Below are 15814 nucleotides of genomic sequence, written 5' to 3'. Positions count from 1 at the left end.
AAGCCGATTGGCGCAGTTTCAAGCAAAATGGTATGCCAGTTATGTTTTTCTCTAATCGTGTTTTGTAGCTCGGCACCCAATTACGCAAATCGGTTGATGAGCGCAAGGAGGCTTTCATTTCGGGTTGGACGACTATATCAGGTTTGATGTCGAAGTCCTCGACCCAATCGATCTCAACAAGGCGGTAGTGATTGCTCTCGCACAAGAGATGAAGCACAACAAGGGAAAGCCTAAGGAAAACAAGACTTCCACAAGTACCTCTGAGACTTCTCAGAACCCTCAGAATGGTAAGAACGGTAACTCTTCTAACCAATTTTCCAATAGTCTCTCCGAAAAGAATTCTCCAAATGAACCGAAGGGTAAAACTAACACAATTGCTAAACCTAAGCTCACTCCAGATGAAAAGGTAGAACAAGGAATTTTAGGAGGATACATCACGTCGGAAGAGAAAAGCACTTATTCTAAGGAAGGTCGTTGTTTTCATTGTCACATCAAGGGTCACATAAAAAGAACATGTCCTAAGCTTGAATCTAAAGACACTAAAGAACCCACAGAACCCACTTACTCTGTCAATGCAATAAATGAGAATACGAGTGTGACCCAAGTCTCTCATGATCCTCCCATTGATGAGTCTCTCATTAGCCCGCTTAGAGGTTAGCATGACATCTCCTTTCGAGGTGTCAGGCTTCGCTCCCCGTATGGACTCTCTCATCACGAAAGAGTGCCTTGATGTTTTGTTCACTGTTCAACAAGCGTCCTTCCTCAGAAAATTTGTAGTCTCTCCTCTCTCAGGATGTGATATGCTTTTACGCATTCGATGGTTTCGTGAGCATAACCCTCTCATTGATTGGGTAGCTAATACGTTCACTTTCAATGCTAAAAGTGACTCTCCCATTGTCATTCGTGGGGGAGCAAGTTGTTCATTTTTCATCTCTCATTTCTAATGTGCAGGCAAAGATTGACACGATTTAGGAGAAGAAGACTCTCTCAGTCTCATCTTCTCCACAGCATGACCCGCATGATTTGGATGATAATGAAAAGTATGATGATGAGCATGATGATTTGCATGATTAAGATGTGATTTCTCACAAGCATGATGATTTGCAAGAAGATGATGTGATTGTTCACAAGGATGATGGGCTAGTTGATACTTTGTCTAGTGAAGCCAACCTCATTGTAGATTCGATCAATCACGAAGAACCGATCTTGGCTCTTGAGCCTAGGTCCAAAGAATCCCCATAAGAAGTATTATGTGTTCGAATGATTAGTCAGCACATTCGTGATGCTTTCTTGTATTTTAGTCACCGTCCTTATGTGATCCCTTTTCATAGGCATGACATATTGTACGCTGAGCACAATTCACTCATGAATGAGCACGGATGTATATGAAAAGGTGAAATGTTTGCACCCAAGGAATTCACATTCCATCTCTCTTCCTTGGCATGACATAGTAGCACAAGAAGGATTGAGCATCAAGCATTGGCATTTCCATTGTGTTTTGCTACAGTTGATTGATTTAGATCAGAAAGTACTCCATTGTTTGCGTGTGTTTGATGCACCGTTTGGCACTCCGTCACTTTGTTTATCTGCATTGCATGCACAGTCTTTTCAAAAGACTAGAATTTTTTCAGTCACTTTACATGGAATGGGTATGTTCATGTTATTGTGTTGGAAGTGGTTTCAGGAATTTTCATCCTCGAAGATTCTTGAAGAAGGTAGATGCTTGACTATGGACAAAGATGAAGCATTGAAGGAGCCACATATAACTTTGTGTCGCTTTTAGCGTGGCCCAAGGAAGCAAGCGTTGCAAACCTTTATGAAGTTGAAGTATCGCATGACCCACGCATCAGAGTGGGCCGGCGAAGAGTCCTTCACAGGATTCCAGACCCTGTTGGCGATCTCTCTTGACGCCATACAGTTCGGTACTAGTACCTCACTTTGAAAATGAGGGGATGTCACGTGCACATCTAACTCTATGTATACGTGGACAAGCTACTTCATGACATGGGTTTAGTTCAATTCAGCTAGCCTAGATTAGGAAGTGTTCTGGCACTTTTGTGAGTCTGTTCGCAGACCGTGCATGTCCAGACACTTAGATTAGATGCATATCCTCTGGTTGCACACAACATGATCATCAGATTTCCCCCAGAACCCATCAGGAGCATTTTTACATTGCATAGACCTATTTTCCCTATTTTTGACATTTTTCACTTATTATTTTTAAGTGACTTTTGTTGGAAACTAAGTAGGGCAAATTTGATAAGCTTGTATATAAGAAACCATAGCGCTAGCACTTTTTGGCAGAAGAGGCAGCAGGAACTCCGGTTCAATAGGTAACTTCTCAACAGGACCCCCCAACAGCAGACCTAGCGTTTTTGCATCAACAAGAGGCTAGCTTTTTTGCCTTGAAGACGTGCCTTGGCGTTTGCATTGCAGATCAGCCCCGGCGACAGCAAGATAGCAGATTTCCACAGCAACAGAGCAAATTAGCCCTAGCGTTAGCAGATTTCCACCGCAAGACAACATTCAGCCCTAGCGTTTTTACATCAGCATAGCCATTCAGCGTTTTGTAGATTCACCGCGACGGAACACCAAGAAGCACTAGTGTTTTCAGTTTTCAGCGTTTAGACACAGCAGAAGAAGTTCCAGACCTCGCAGATCTCACCTTCTCGTAGCAGATCCTCGCCGCACGGTCAGATCCCGTGAAGTTTCGAGATTCAACTTGGAAAACACAGATTTCAGCATCTGCGTTTTCAGCACGTCGTCGTTGCATCGTCGCCATCGACATCGTCACCAACATAGAGTCAGAATTTAGCAGATAAAGATTTGCAGATTTCAGCCATTAATACTTTTAGATTTCAGCCCGTCTCGTTGTCCTCCTCATTGTCGTCGACATCGTTGGCAAGTCCAAAGCATTGTAGAGATTTGTGCAATCAATAGTAGACCGCTCTCGCGATAGAGAGTGGGGATTTCGGAGGAGGGTTTGACAACATTCTGGTGTCGTATTCTTCTCTCTCTATCTCTCAGTCTCATGCACCTTCATTCACAGTGTTCATCACTTTGTTTGTGTCCATTGCACTCTCTCACTAAAGGAACGGAAGGCTCTCCCTTTTTTTCCGAGAAAAAGATCCTTCTATTAGTTAATGAAACTGCCCATAGGGCTACAACCTCTCTTCGAGAGAGGGCTACAACAACCATGATGGGGAGACTCTCCCAATGAGAAAACAACATGTGTACAATAAGGCTAAATCAAGAAATGGGAGGAAGGAAAAGCCACACAGATGGACGGTAGTGCCATCTGAGTACACCTTGGACCATGGTGAAAAAAGGCCCAGGACGCCAAAGTCGGAGGAAGGCCTCTCTGCGCTCCCTCATGCGGTTGGAGCTGCCCTGAAGTCTCTCGAGCTATCCTCTGAGAGTGTGGATCAGCTCTAACCAAAGATCACGAACAGTCTTTGCTGGTGGTACAGGGCGAGCCTCAAAAATGCGGAAGCAACGAGCCCGCCAGATGAACCAGAGTGTCATGCCACTGATGAGCTCCCAGCACTCCTCTCTCTCACTGCACCACTCCTGTGGAGTAGGCTCTGTGGCAGGTTGGAGTGTAGGTTTTGCCTCCCTTGCATCACTATCATCCTGCTGGTGGAAGATAGCTCAAGCTAAAGTGCCGGGCCCGTGAGAGTGGACCAAGCACCTGCCCCCCAAGTGTACTGCCGAGCCGTGGAGAGAGCAGGCATCAGCCGAAGAACACGAAGCCATACCTGCTATGCCAAGGGACAGTCCCAAAGACAGTGGCGCTGACTCTCCACAAGATGGTCACAAGTTGCGCATGCGGCCGAGAGACCACTATGCACAAGCCAGCTCCCAACTGCTGTAGCTCTGTGTGCGACCAATCACTGAAACAAAGTGACTCGCCTCGGCTGTCTGGAGTCCCACAACCTCTCCCAAAAAGCTGCCAAGAACTCAGCTGTGAGACCCTCCTCCTGCCAATGAGGTGCTGCAGCAGGGTGAGCCTCTCTCTGTGTTGCCAGAATGTGACGTCCCAGTCCAACAGTGTACTGAAAGAAAGGGACACCTGGGTGGTCTGCAGAAGAGAAAGGGTCCCTCCATAGCCACTCTCCAGGATCCCACTGTACTCGTATCAATGGACAACACTCCCAAGCCCACAGTCTTCAATGTCTAGTCTCAAGAGCAGTTGGGTCAGAATCGATGACATAAGTCCTCCCACATATGCCCACCACTCGGATCCTCTGAAAACAGCACTCAGTCACCTGCGGGGCCTCTACTACAACTCCCTGTAAGCGTCCCTCACCCTGTAACTCGAAAAACAGGGAGGGAACAGTCTCTGAACAAGCCCGAACTGAGATGAGAACCTCCAGTCGCGTGAAGGCTCCCATCCATCTGGGCGCTGCTAACTCGAGAGGTGTGAGCCACTCAGTTGGTACTGCCTCTGAGATGTCCTGGCACATGCTCTGCACCCCTCTCATGCCCTGTAACTGAAAGCCCTGCAGCTCCTCTGACAAGCCTGAAAACTGTAGCCAGTCACCTAGAGAGCGTGCTGGACCCGTTGCCATGGGACCCCAGGAAACATGAGGCCGACTACCAACCAGGTGGCCTCTCTGAGTGCTAACCATGGGGTTCCAAACAAGGGGCTGTCGCAGGCACTCCTCTGTGCAAGTAGGCTGGCGCTGCTCTAGGCCTCGCCGCAAGTGCTCCCAAGATCGAAGCAAATCCACAGCGAAGCAGTCCTCCAGTCCCCTGCTCAAACCAACTCTGCGCATCTTTGTGAAGATCCATCTGGTCGAAGGTTGCCAGTGGCCTCCTGCCTGAGGCACCCTAGCACGAAGACGCTGTAGCAAGAACTCCTTCCAGGGCTCCTCACTTGGAAGTAGTCCTCGGACAATTAACTTCCCAAGAAGGGCTCTGCTCTGCTGTGCTGGGTCTATGATCCCAAGCCCTCCCTGTGAACAAGGAAGAGTGATGACCTGCCAAGCCACTTTGGCCCGGGCTGTCTGAGTGTCAACCACATAGTAGCCAACAACACCTGGTTGGCCACTACAACTCTGCCATCCAAAGAAAGTCGTGCGGAGCTCCAATGTAGCAACTTTCTCCTGATAGATAGGAGGAGGGGAGCAATCTGTTGCTCGGGAGACAAGTCTAAACCAACCTGACAGCCCAAGTACCGAACTGCAGTCCCTGCAGTCCCTTTGGGGAATCCACCTGAAACCCTTGGGGAAGCCATTGCAGTTGATCAATGCGCCAGATGCACAATAGAAGGTCTCAAGAGCTTGCTCACAGCTATGAAGGTTGGCCTCCTGGCCATCCAAGTACAAGGCTGAGTCATCAGCAAACTCAACGTCCAATAGCTCATCTCCCCGAATAGGAAGTGCTAAGCCCCATAAACCAACCTGCTGTGACACCAAAAACCTGCTCATCGCCTGAGCATAGAACAGAAAGAGGAAAGGGGCAAGAGGGCAGCCTGTCTGACCGAACGTGTGAGCATGAAACGATCACCTCTACCTCTTGACAAAAGTACCTGACTGTGTGCCCGTCTGTACAAAGCTGACACCCCTCTGATCCAAGCATCTGAGAAGCCCATCTTGCGTAGAGTGCCCTCCAGAAAGTCCCAGTCAACTCTGTCATAAGCCTTCTCAAAATCGAGAAGAAGAATCACCAGATCCTCACCACGGAGCCGAGCTAGGGTAGAAGCCTCCCAAAAAGTAAAGATGTTGTCAAGGATACTGCGCTCCTTGACAAAACCTGTCTGAGTCCCATGTATAAGGCTCTCTACAAGTGGTTGGATCCTCAAACTCAGAGCCTTGGCAAGAATTTTGTAGGCTGAGTTGAGGATGGTGATGGGGCGCCACTGTCGAATCTCATCCAAGGAGCCACCCTCCTTGGGAATGAGGTAGATGAGACCCTCACTCATGCTGTCAGGCATCTCTCATGTGTGCAAGATGTACTGAAAAGCACTACAGAGATCTGGACCAAGCAAGTCCCAATACTCCAAGAAAAAACTGGGAGTCAAGCCATCCTCACCTGAACAGCTACCACAGGGGAGTGCACTAAGAGCCGTGTGCAACTCTTCAAGCTGAAGTGGCAGCTCAAGCCTCTGACGCATCTCCTCAGTCACCAAGCAAGGTATCTGTGTCCACACCTGCTCCCTGCATGCATCCTGATGCTTTGACTGAGGCTCTCCAGACAGTAACTCACGGTAAAAGTCAATAGCAACTGCACGCATGTCCTCTGGCTCAGAAGCAACTGACCCGTCGGGCCTCCTCAGTTGACTGACCTTAGCATGCGTATGCCGAGGTCCCACTACCTCGAAGAAAGCACCAGTCACTCTGTCACTCACTTGCGTCCACTGAGATGCGTGTCGATGGAAAGCAAACTCATGGCGCCGCTCCTCTGTGCTAACCAGCTCCTGGCGAGCCTGTTGTAACTGCTCCTCCAACCAAGAATTGTCTATATGCTGCTCCTGCATCCTCTACAAGGAAGCAACGCTTCGTATGAGACGCTGCTCCTCCTCTCTCGCTGCAGCCAGGCGAGCCAAAGACTCCTGGAGAAAGAAGCGACTAAGCTGAGCTAGTCTTGAGGCTACTCTGTCAGCAGGAGAATCCTGCATGTCCAAGCTCTCTGTGCAGAGAGCCTCTACTCGCTCTCTGAGTGCAAAGTCCATCAAGACCCTCTCAAGGATGCGAAGCATCGTGCTCCCCCTCCTCTATCTATCTGCCGCTGTGAGGATCACTGGTGCATGGTCCTAGAAGGAAGTCCCTGCCAGAATGCCAATTGTCCCACCCAAGTCATAGAAATGGTCACTAGTGTAGAAGCGATCTATCCGCGATAGATTCACTCCTCCCACTCTGCGGTCCGAACGAGAGAAGGCCAGGCTGTTTGGGGACCTCACAAAGCTAGAGTGCTGCCACACATCCGAAACCTGCAGAGTCATACAAAACCTCTCAACTCCATGCACAGTAGCATGGCTACCACCAATCCTGTCAGAAGGGTCCTCCAACATGTTGAAGTCATCCCCTATGCACCACTGCTCTGCCTGCGGCAGAGACTCAACAATCTGTGACCAAAACTCTGCTCGTGCACTCGCCACATTGGGCGCATATATGTTCAGGAAACCCTGAACCTGCATAGTGATCCACTGAGCCCTGCCTGGCACACTAATCCCTCTATCCACAATGGCCTGTTGCAAAGAATTTGCAATAGTCATACATACTCCACCTTGGATGCCTCCAGGTCCAAAAGCAGCTGACCAAAAAGTATCATATCGTCCACACAAGAGCTGACCACAACGTCTAATACGGCTCTCACACCGATGATGCTCCTATAGCATAAGGAGATCAATCTCTCCTCCCACAAGGCAACACTGAAGCTCCTGACGTAGTCGGCCGCTCTGACGCTGAAACTGGGGTCCACCTAGTCCCTGCACGTTCCATGAGACGATCCTCATGGGGAGCGAGAAAGAACAGATGCTGCCGCATCAACTAAACGTGCTATCTTCGAGGCTGGCTTGGATGGGGAGTAATCTGCATTCGAGCGTCCTCTAGATAGGCGTGACTGCAAAGAGTGTCTGGCCCAAGTCCAAGTAGCGCGAGCCGTACGTAAAGCAACCTCCTCTGTCCAGGAGTCCTCATGAATGTATACATAGCATGGCGAGCACTGAGTATCAGCAAAGAAGTGAACCACAATGTGTCTATATCCTGCTGCATCTGGAGGAGTCACCGCAAACTTGGCCAATGGCCATAGAGTCAAAAGCATGTCTGTAACTCCTAGGTCTCCCATGTGGTGAGAGAACTCTAGGGTCTGTGTATGCAACCACTCCAACACTGAGTCGAGGGTCCACTCAGTCTGGTCCCTGCCGCAAAGGGGAAAAGAGAAGCCAACTGTCGAGTCCAAGGCCTCTATCCCCCTGGCTGCAAGAAACAGAACATGAACCTTGAAGCAGGCTACCTCAAGGTCTAATGAGGAGTCGCCGAGAAAGCGTGTAAAGTCGTAGGCAAAGAAGTCCCATCGGCGCCGAATGTCAAAGCTCGTCAGACCTCAAGGGACTGCAGTTTGCTGCGAAGGGAGACGTCTGTAGCTGTAGAGGGGGTCGCAAGAAAGGCTATCCCTCTCTCGCCAAGCGACTCGTGGCAAAGGCGTTGCCAAGAGATCTCCTAGCAGCCGGAGATGGCCTTGCCCCCTGAGTCGACTGTGGAACTGGAGCGGGAGGGGGGGGGGGAGAAGAGGGGCGGGGGGGACCAACAAAGGTAGAGGGGCGAGGCGGCGGGAACAAGAGGCGGGGGGGAGACTGATGAGGAGGGGGGAAACTCGAGGGGTGGAGGGGCTGTCGAGGGTGAAGGTGAGGTGGGGGCTGGAGCAGGGACCTCGTCCTGCTCAAGAGGACCGAATCGATTCCCCGTGGGAACCCACTGTCGCTGGGCAGGCGCCTGAGGACCACTCTGAGTGTCAGGCTGTCACTGTGGCCCTTGCCAGCGTCAACCACGAACGTACTGCCATCCCTCCTCCGCTGGAGCCCCAGGCTCGGAGGGTGGCTCTGCCTGTGTGCTCTGTGTCTCTGCCTGGGGTTGCTGGTCAGCCCTTGCAGGCTGGGACTGAGTCTGTGGTGTAGGTCGGAGCCTCCTCCGTGGACAGGCCTTCGTAAGATGGCCCATCTGTCAACAAATGAAGCACTGGTTCGGGAGGCCCGAATACTCCACGCTCTGTCTAAACCAACCCCCACTCACCCGAGGAAGGAGGATGACCTTCGGGAGAGTGTGAGCATCCCTAACCAGAACGCGAACTGAGGGAATGCTGGCCGCCTTGGTAGCTACCGAGGCTGCCGTGCGAGGTGTCTCCAGGACAGTCCCAATCGCTGAGCCTATCTTGGACAAAAGTGGTAGGTACTCCCTCCGCAAACGAGGAAAGCAGACGGAGATGGGAATGTGTGCCTCCTCTACCAACACATCTGAAGCAGGGTCAAAACCATGTCTCCATTGTCGAAAGTGGGCTCAAATTGCTCGGATGGTCAAGGGGCTCATGGCGATGACCTTGGACGCCATCTCGGAGGTCTCAAACTCGATCTGATAGTAGCCTCGTCCGAGGAACTGAACGTCCAAGATTTTGCCCACCTCTACAAGAAGGCGGGCCTATAGAAGGTCACTCGGCTCTCCTCTGCTATGTCTGGTGCTGAGAATCTTGTAGATGACAGAAGTCGCCTGCAAGCGCTCTACCTCTGCGGCTAGGCTCGCTTGCTCTGTCGGTGAAAGAGCAAGTCGAATGGTTAGCTCAGCGGGGTCGGGCAAGGGGACTTCGGGGGAGTCCCTCTGTGGCGGAGCTTGAGCCTCCATCTGTGTCTGCTGTTGTGAAGAGAAGGCGAAGAGTCGTTGACGAGAGGAGGCCTTCTTTGCCCGAGTACATCGAGGAAGAAGACGAGCGCAAAAAACCGGGGATGCGAGGCGGGGCTGGCGGGATAGGAGGTATTGGGAGGTGGGGCTGGTGGGCTGAGGCGAATGGCGGGGCGGCAGGCGAGTGGGGCAGCGACGAAGGATGGGCAGTGGGTGGGGCGGGGGGCGCGCAGCAGTTGAAGGCAAAAGGCGCGCGAGGGCAGGGGGGGGCAGCGATGGTGAGGGGGGGGGGGGGGGGGGGCGCGGTGGCAGTAGCGAGCGCATCTGGAAGATCTGCTATCGGAAGGCTCTCCCTTCCGTAAGTAAAAGGAACCCTTGAGCACAATTCGGAGCACTCATCTTGAGCAAAGTTCAACATTCACTTCCGCCGCACCTCACAATTTTCTATGGTTTGAGGATCCATCTCCATGTAGTTTTTCTAGTAAATAATCTTAAGCAAGTTTAGTGTTATGGTCTGACCATGCGATGTTCACGAGTTGATGCCTCTAGTGGCACACTCTTGAAGTTCACCTTAGTATAGTTTTTTTTTCCGAGAAAGAGATCCTTCTACTAGTTAATGAAACTGCCCATAGGGCTACAACCACCTCTACTAGAGAGGGCTACAACAATCATAAGGGGAGACGCTCCCAATGAAAAAAAAGCATATGTACAATGATGCTAAATCAAGAGATGGGAGGAGGGAAAAGCCATGTAGGTGGACGGTAGTGCCATGTGAGCACACCCTGGACCATGGTGAAGAAAGGCCAGGGTGCCAGAGTCGAAGGAAAGCCTCTCACTCTCCCGCATGCGGTCGGAGCTGCCCTGGACTCCTGGAGTCTCTCAAAGTGTCCCCTGAGAGTATGGATCAACTCTAGCCAAAAATCTTGAACTGTCTCTGCTGGTGGTACAAGGCGAGCCTCTAAGATGCTGAAGCAGCGGGTCCGCTAGATGAACGAGAGTGTCAGGCCGCAAACGAGCTCCCAACACTCCTCTCTCTCACTGCACCACTCCTGTGGAGTAAGCTCTTTAGCAGGCTGGAGTGTAGGTCGACCCCCTGTATCACTATCATCCTGCTGGTGGAGGATATCTCAAACTGTAGTGTGGGGCCCGTTAGAGTGGACCAAGCAGCTGCCCCCCAAGTGTACTGCCGTGCTGTGGAAAGAGGTGGCATCAGCCGAAGGGCACGAAGCCAAACCTGCTGTGCCGTAGGGCAATCCCCATGACAATGACGTTGACTCTCCACAGGATGGTCACAAGCTGCACATGCTGCTGAGAGACCACTATATACAAGCCAGCTCCCCGCTGCTATAGCTCTATGTGCAACCAGCCGTTGGAACAAAGTTACTCGCTCCGGCTGTCTGGCGTCCCACAGCCTCGCTCAAAAAGCTGACAAGAACTCAGCTGTGAGACCCTCCTCCTGCCAATGAGGCGCTGCAGTAGGAGGAGCCTCTCTCCGTGCTATGAGTATGTTACGTCCCATTTGAACAGTGTACTGAAAGAAAAGAACACCTGGATGATCGGCTGAGGAGAAAGAGTCCCTCCAAAACCACTCTCCAAGATCCCACTGCACTCGTGCCAGTGGATAGCTCTTCCAAGCCCACAGCCTCCAGTGGCCTGTCTCAAGAGCCGTTGGGTCAGGATCTATGACACGAGTCCTCCCATAGATGCCCACAACTCTGATCCTCTTAAAACAATACTCTGCAACCTGTGGGGCCTCGACTGAGACTCTGTGTAACCGACCCTCACCCTGTAGCTCGAAAAACATGTAGGATACCGTCTCTGAGCAAGCCCGAACTGCGATAAGGACCTCCAGTCGCGTGAAGGCCCCCATCCATCTGGGCGCTACTCTCTCGATAGGTGTAAGCCACTCAGCAAGTACTGCCTCTGTGATGTCCTAGCACATGCTCTGCACCCCTCTTATGCCCTGTAGCTGGATGCTCTGAAGCTCCTTTGACAAACCTGAGAACTGTAGCCAGTCACCCAAAGTGCGTGCTGGACCCTCTGCCATGGGGCCCCAAGAGACATGAGGCCTACTACCAACCAAGTGGGCCTCTGTGAGTGCTGACCATGGGGTTCCAAACAAGGGGTTGTCTCAGGTGCTCCTCCGTGCAAGTAAGCTGGTGCTGCTCCAGGCCTCTCCCTAGCTGCTCCGAGGAACGAAGAAGGCTCACAACAAAAGTCTCCTGCTCAGGCCAACTCTGCGCATCTCTGTGAAAATCCAACTGGTGGAAGGTCTCCAAGGGCCTCCTGCTTGAGGCACTCTAGCTTTAAGCCGCTGAAGCAAAAACACATAAGATACCAAAATATGGGTTGCAGTGCAGACAATTGCAGTCACAGAAATGGAGGTTGTTTGTGAGGCTTGCATGGTGGGGCAGGCAACAAAGAAAGGCATCGTGACAAGGTACCTTTGTGAAAGGCATGACGGTCATCACATAATAAGTAATGTGCTAGACTATGTGCTAGAATGCATGGAGGTCCAAGGTGCTTGAGACAAACTACGAGGATATTGGCCAGCTTGCAAGTTTGTACGAGGATGTTAAAGTGCATGGTGTGTATGTCCTATCAACTACCTTATTTTTGTGCTAATTTTTCCTATCTAGTGCTTCTTGTAGTGCCCGAGTCTGCCTTGCATCTCTAGAGTTATGACAGAAACTCAGTATGGAGATCTTTGCATTGATGTATGCGCGCGCGCGTGTGTGTGAGCATACATCAGTACCTAGTTCTATACCCACTATTGGGCACTGACGATATTAGTGGGGATGTTCTAGTATTTAGTCAATAATATCCATGATGGAGCTGATGGTTATATTGTCTTGTGGATGATTACCATGAGTCTATACATTGTCAATGCATACTTCTCTATTTTGTGGACCCAAACGCTCAATTGGCTATTTCTGTGTTGTAAATCACATCCTTTGAACACAGATGATCAGTTTATTTGGTTTTATGTGAATTTAAGCACTTTGGCAACCCATTTAATCTCAACATTTGGTGAAGAAGGGTCAATTTTCTGTCTCTTCCTGCATGAACTACTGAAGAGCGAAGTCCAAAGAGCATTGCAAAGGATTAATGGAATCAAGGTATGTACTTCTAAAGCGCCTTTCGGTTAAAGCTAATGAATTTGTGGGCATACTTGAATGATCTTCTCAACCTGGCTAACCTAGAAGAAAGTTTGCAGAATGTTAAAGGTACAATAATTGTGGACAAGGAAGGAAACATCCTACATTCTACCTTTTCTGAGGTGAGTGAAAGAATAATCCAGCTAAGTTAGTATGTTACAGCTTGCAATAGAGTTTTGTGCATGTGGTGCGTATGCCCTATCAACTACCTTACTTTTGTGCTAAGTTTTCCTATTTAATGCTATTTTTAGTGCTAGGCTTCATTATGGTTGAGTCTCGTGTGGATGACTACCGTTAGTCTATACCTTGCACTTTCCTTAAAAGGTGAATCTGGGCTTACCCGGGATTCATCTAGGTTACATATATACGTATATGTGTGTACACACACACACACACACACACACACACACACACACACATGATCATCCATCACAAGGATGGATGGCTAAGTTACGTCAAATGCGCAAGTGAAAGCATACACAGAGCACAATGCTGATTTTTACCTTTCAAATTGTGATTCTTATCTCAGGATAATTTGACAACAAGCTATGCGGCACACGTGGTGGGCTTGACAACCATGGCAAGCAGCTCTATCCGCGAGATCGATAACCAAACTGAACTGCAAATGCTCCGTGTCAGAAGTGAAACTCATGAGTTTGTTATTGTACCAGAAACCCAATTCACACTGATTGTGGTTCAAGGTTTGAAGGACCCAGTGGTGGAAAAAGAGGAAGAAGTTTCTTCAGATAATGAATCACTTGAAAGTTGATTAAGCAAATTTTAGAAGTGGTGATGGTCATTGCTATGTTTATCCAAGAGAAAAGCAAGTCTTAAGATCACAACTCTTGCCTAGTGGAAAAAGTTCAAGTCCCATCTCTTATTTTTCAAGGTTTAATATGTAATAGATGAAAAATTATCTTAAATTTGTAAAAAGACCTTTATATTCAACCGAAGTCTTCACTGAAGGGATACAACATGAGCATTATCACAAGTGCCAAGGTCAAAGAGGGGACAAAAACATTAACTCCTAAAGGATTGTATAGTCTTATCAATAACAAAAGAAAAAGTTCCTATGCCAAAAGAAGAGGTTCTTGGAATAGAATTGAAATTTTTGAGTTTTAGTTAAGCCAAGAAACACTCTAGCAAGCCAAAAAATAAAGGCACAAAGTATGTGTGTACATGCTTGTGAACGCTACTACATGGATTGTGCCACGGAGAAGATATGCCTTATTTCTTATTTGTGTGTTACCATGTTTATAATAAGGGGTGGTAAAGGCTCATGTTGGCATTTTAAAATAAAAAAATGAAAAGAATTCATATGAGACCTTTAACTGAAGGGATCATTTCATTTTATAAACATAGAAGATGCCTCGTCATACAAGACTCTTAAATGAAGGGGGTAAAAAAGCGAAGATGTCAAATGCATGCCTAGCTCTTTTCTTCACTAAGGCTTGTATCAGAAAGCCAGTAAGTAGGGATTGGCTTTAAGGTAGAAATAGAGATGGGACAATTAGCAATGGGTGTTGCTTTGTCTTCAAAAGGGCATCAACCACAAGAACTTGAGTTGTTCAATGTTTACCGAGGTAGGGTTTCACATGTCATGGATCATGGTTGTGTAGGTGTCAATCACACTACAACGTTCCTAAGTTGTCGCTTCCTTGTTTGAATCTGTCCACTTAACTAGTACCTCTTGATATACTTTATGATGTGTTTGTCTATCTCGATACCCTAGAATCCTTTTTTTGTTTATGCGGTACTTTTGGTGGCTCTATCAAGTCGACCAAAACCTCTGAAAAAACTACGTTCTCCAAGCCGTGAATCGATTTCTTCAGTTTACTGACATGGAAAACAAGGTGAACTTGAGAACTCTCTGGTAACTTAAGTTTATATGCTACATCCCTAATCTTAAATTTCTTCAGTTTACTGACATGGAAAACAAGGTGAACTTGAGAACTCTCTGGTAACTTAAGTTTATATGCTACATCCCTAATCTTTTTAAGAATTTTAAAGGGACCACAATATCTAAGAGAAAGTTTGTTACACTTTTTTGTTTTTATGGTTTCTGATCTCGTTGGAACCTTTAGGAATACAAAGTCACCTTATGCAAAGGTAACTTTTTTTCGTCCTTCATCAGTATATATCTTAGCATGATCTTGTGCACTACGAATGCTTTTCTTTGCTTCTTTTAGCATATCATTCGTATCTTCAAAGAAATCCTTGACAGCTTGAATCTTCTCTTTCTCTAGGCTTACAACCATAGAAGACCTTGACTGAAACCATACATCAACATGAATGGTGTAAACACACACTCTACCCTTGTAGGATAAGTACCTATCATCAATGGAGTAGTTACCATACTTTTCTCCTCAACAAAGTTTATCACTCCCTTTTGAAGCCGAAGTTGTTAAAGGTGATTAAGGGTTTACGTCAAAGCTCTCCAGGCCCAAACTATACCCGAAAGTTTTGGTTAGTCTCTCCATACTAACTCTCGCATCTGTACTCATTGCACTATGGCTTGTCTCTCCAGACGAGGATCACATATCGACGAGGAAGGTGGTCATATCTTTGGAGTTGTGCGATCGCGTACAACATGCCAGACCTCTATAAAGGATTGATCGTGTTCACATAAGCCTCGTAGTGACTCATTCTTTAAAACTTTGAAGCTTAATTCTTTAATGTACAAGACATACAACTAAGTGGGTAAAAACATGTTAGCGTGACATGCATATTCAAAGTAGCACATCTAAAACAACTTGGACACACTATAAAATTTTCACAAATAATATCAAAATTTATTGGAGTTTGTACATTTAGATTCCTTGTTTTAGAAGCTTTTTATTGATATATCATGTATCATAGATCTTAAAGATCTAGCTCGTGTTATTGTACTAGTTAGCATATGTAAAAATTGTGCTAGTTAGCGCTATCCAAAATAGCTTAAAGCATGTCATGTTAACATGCTTTCATCCAAGTGCATCCGCTACTATTTTATATTTACCTCTCTGATAATGTATTTAAAGGTCAAACTCTTGTAGGATCTCCGCCTACTGAGATTTTCTACCTTCCAATTCATTTTGACTAGAAAGCCTGTTCAAGACTCAAAAGTTGCACCATATAAATAGTGTCTCCACTTTTTAAGTGCATGTACTATAGCCAACAACTCTTGCTCATAGACTGAGTAGTTATGTTGGGCACAATCAAATCCTTTTGCATAAGCACGGCTTCAACGGCCTCATTACTTGCGTCTGTCTCCAAGACAAACGACTCATTTGGACCCACTATAGTCAATATAGGTGCAGCTATTATAGCTGCCTTAAGCTT

The 15814-nt window shown here is 47.9% G+C and overlaps 1 protein-coding gene across 1 annotated transcript in view; it reads left to right on the top strand.

Moving 5' to 3' along the window:
* Positions 1-13596, top strand: part of LOC147430775 (uncharacterized) — a 49709-nt gene extending 36113 nt beyond the window's left edge. The window contains exons 2-4 of the mRNA XM_086494448.1: positions 12413-12454; positions 12553-12615; positions 13023-13596. Of these exons, the coding sequence (XP_086350574.1) occupies positions 12413-12454; positions 12553-12615; positions 13023-13262 (345 nt within the window). The 3' untranslated portion in view covers positions 13263-13596. The remainder of the gene's footprint in view (positions 1-12412; positions 12455-12552; positions 12616-13022) is intronic.
* The last annotated feature ends 2218 nt before the right edge of the window (positions 13597-15814 follow it).

The sequence above is a fragment of the Adiantum capillus-veneris genome, chromosome 21 (genome assembly GCF_014529385.1).
Source record: "Adiantum capillus-veneris isolate H3 chromosome 21, ASM1452938v2, whole genome shotgun sequence".
Taxonomy (NCBI): domain Eukaryota; kingdom Viridiplantae; phylum Streptophyta; class Polypodiopsida; order Polypodiales; family Pteridaceae; genus Adiantum; species Adiantum capillus-veneris.
Note: the sequence above shows the minus strand (reverse complement) of the source record. Positions and strands in the feature narration are given on the sequence as shown.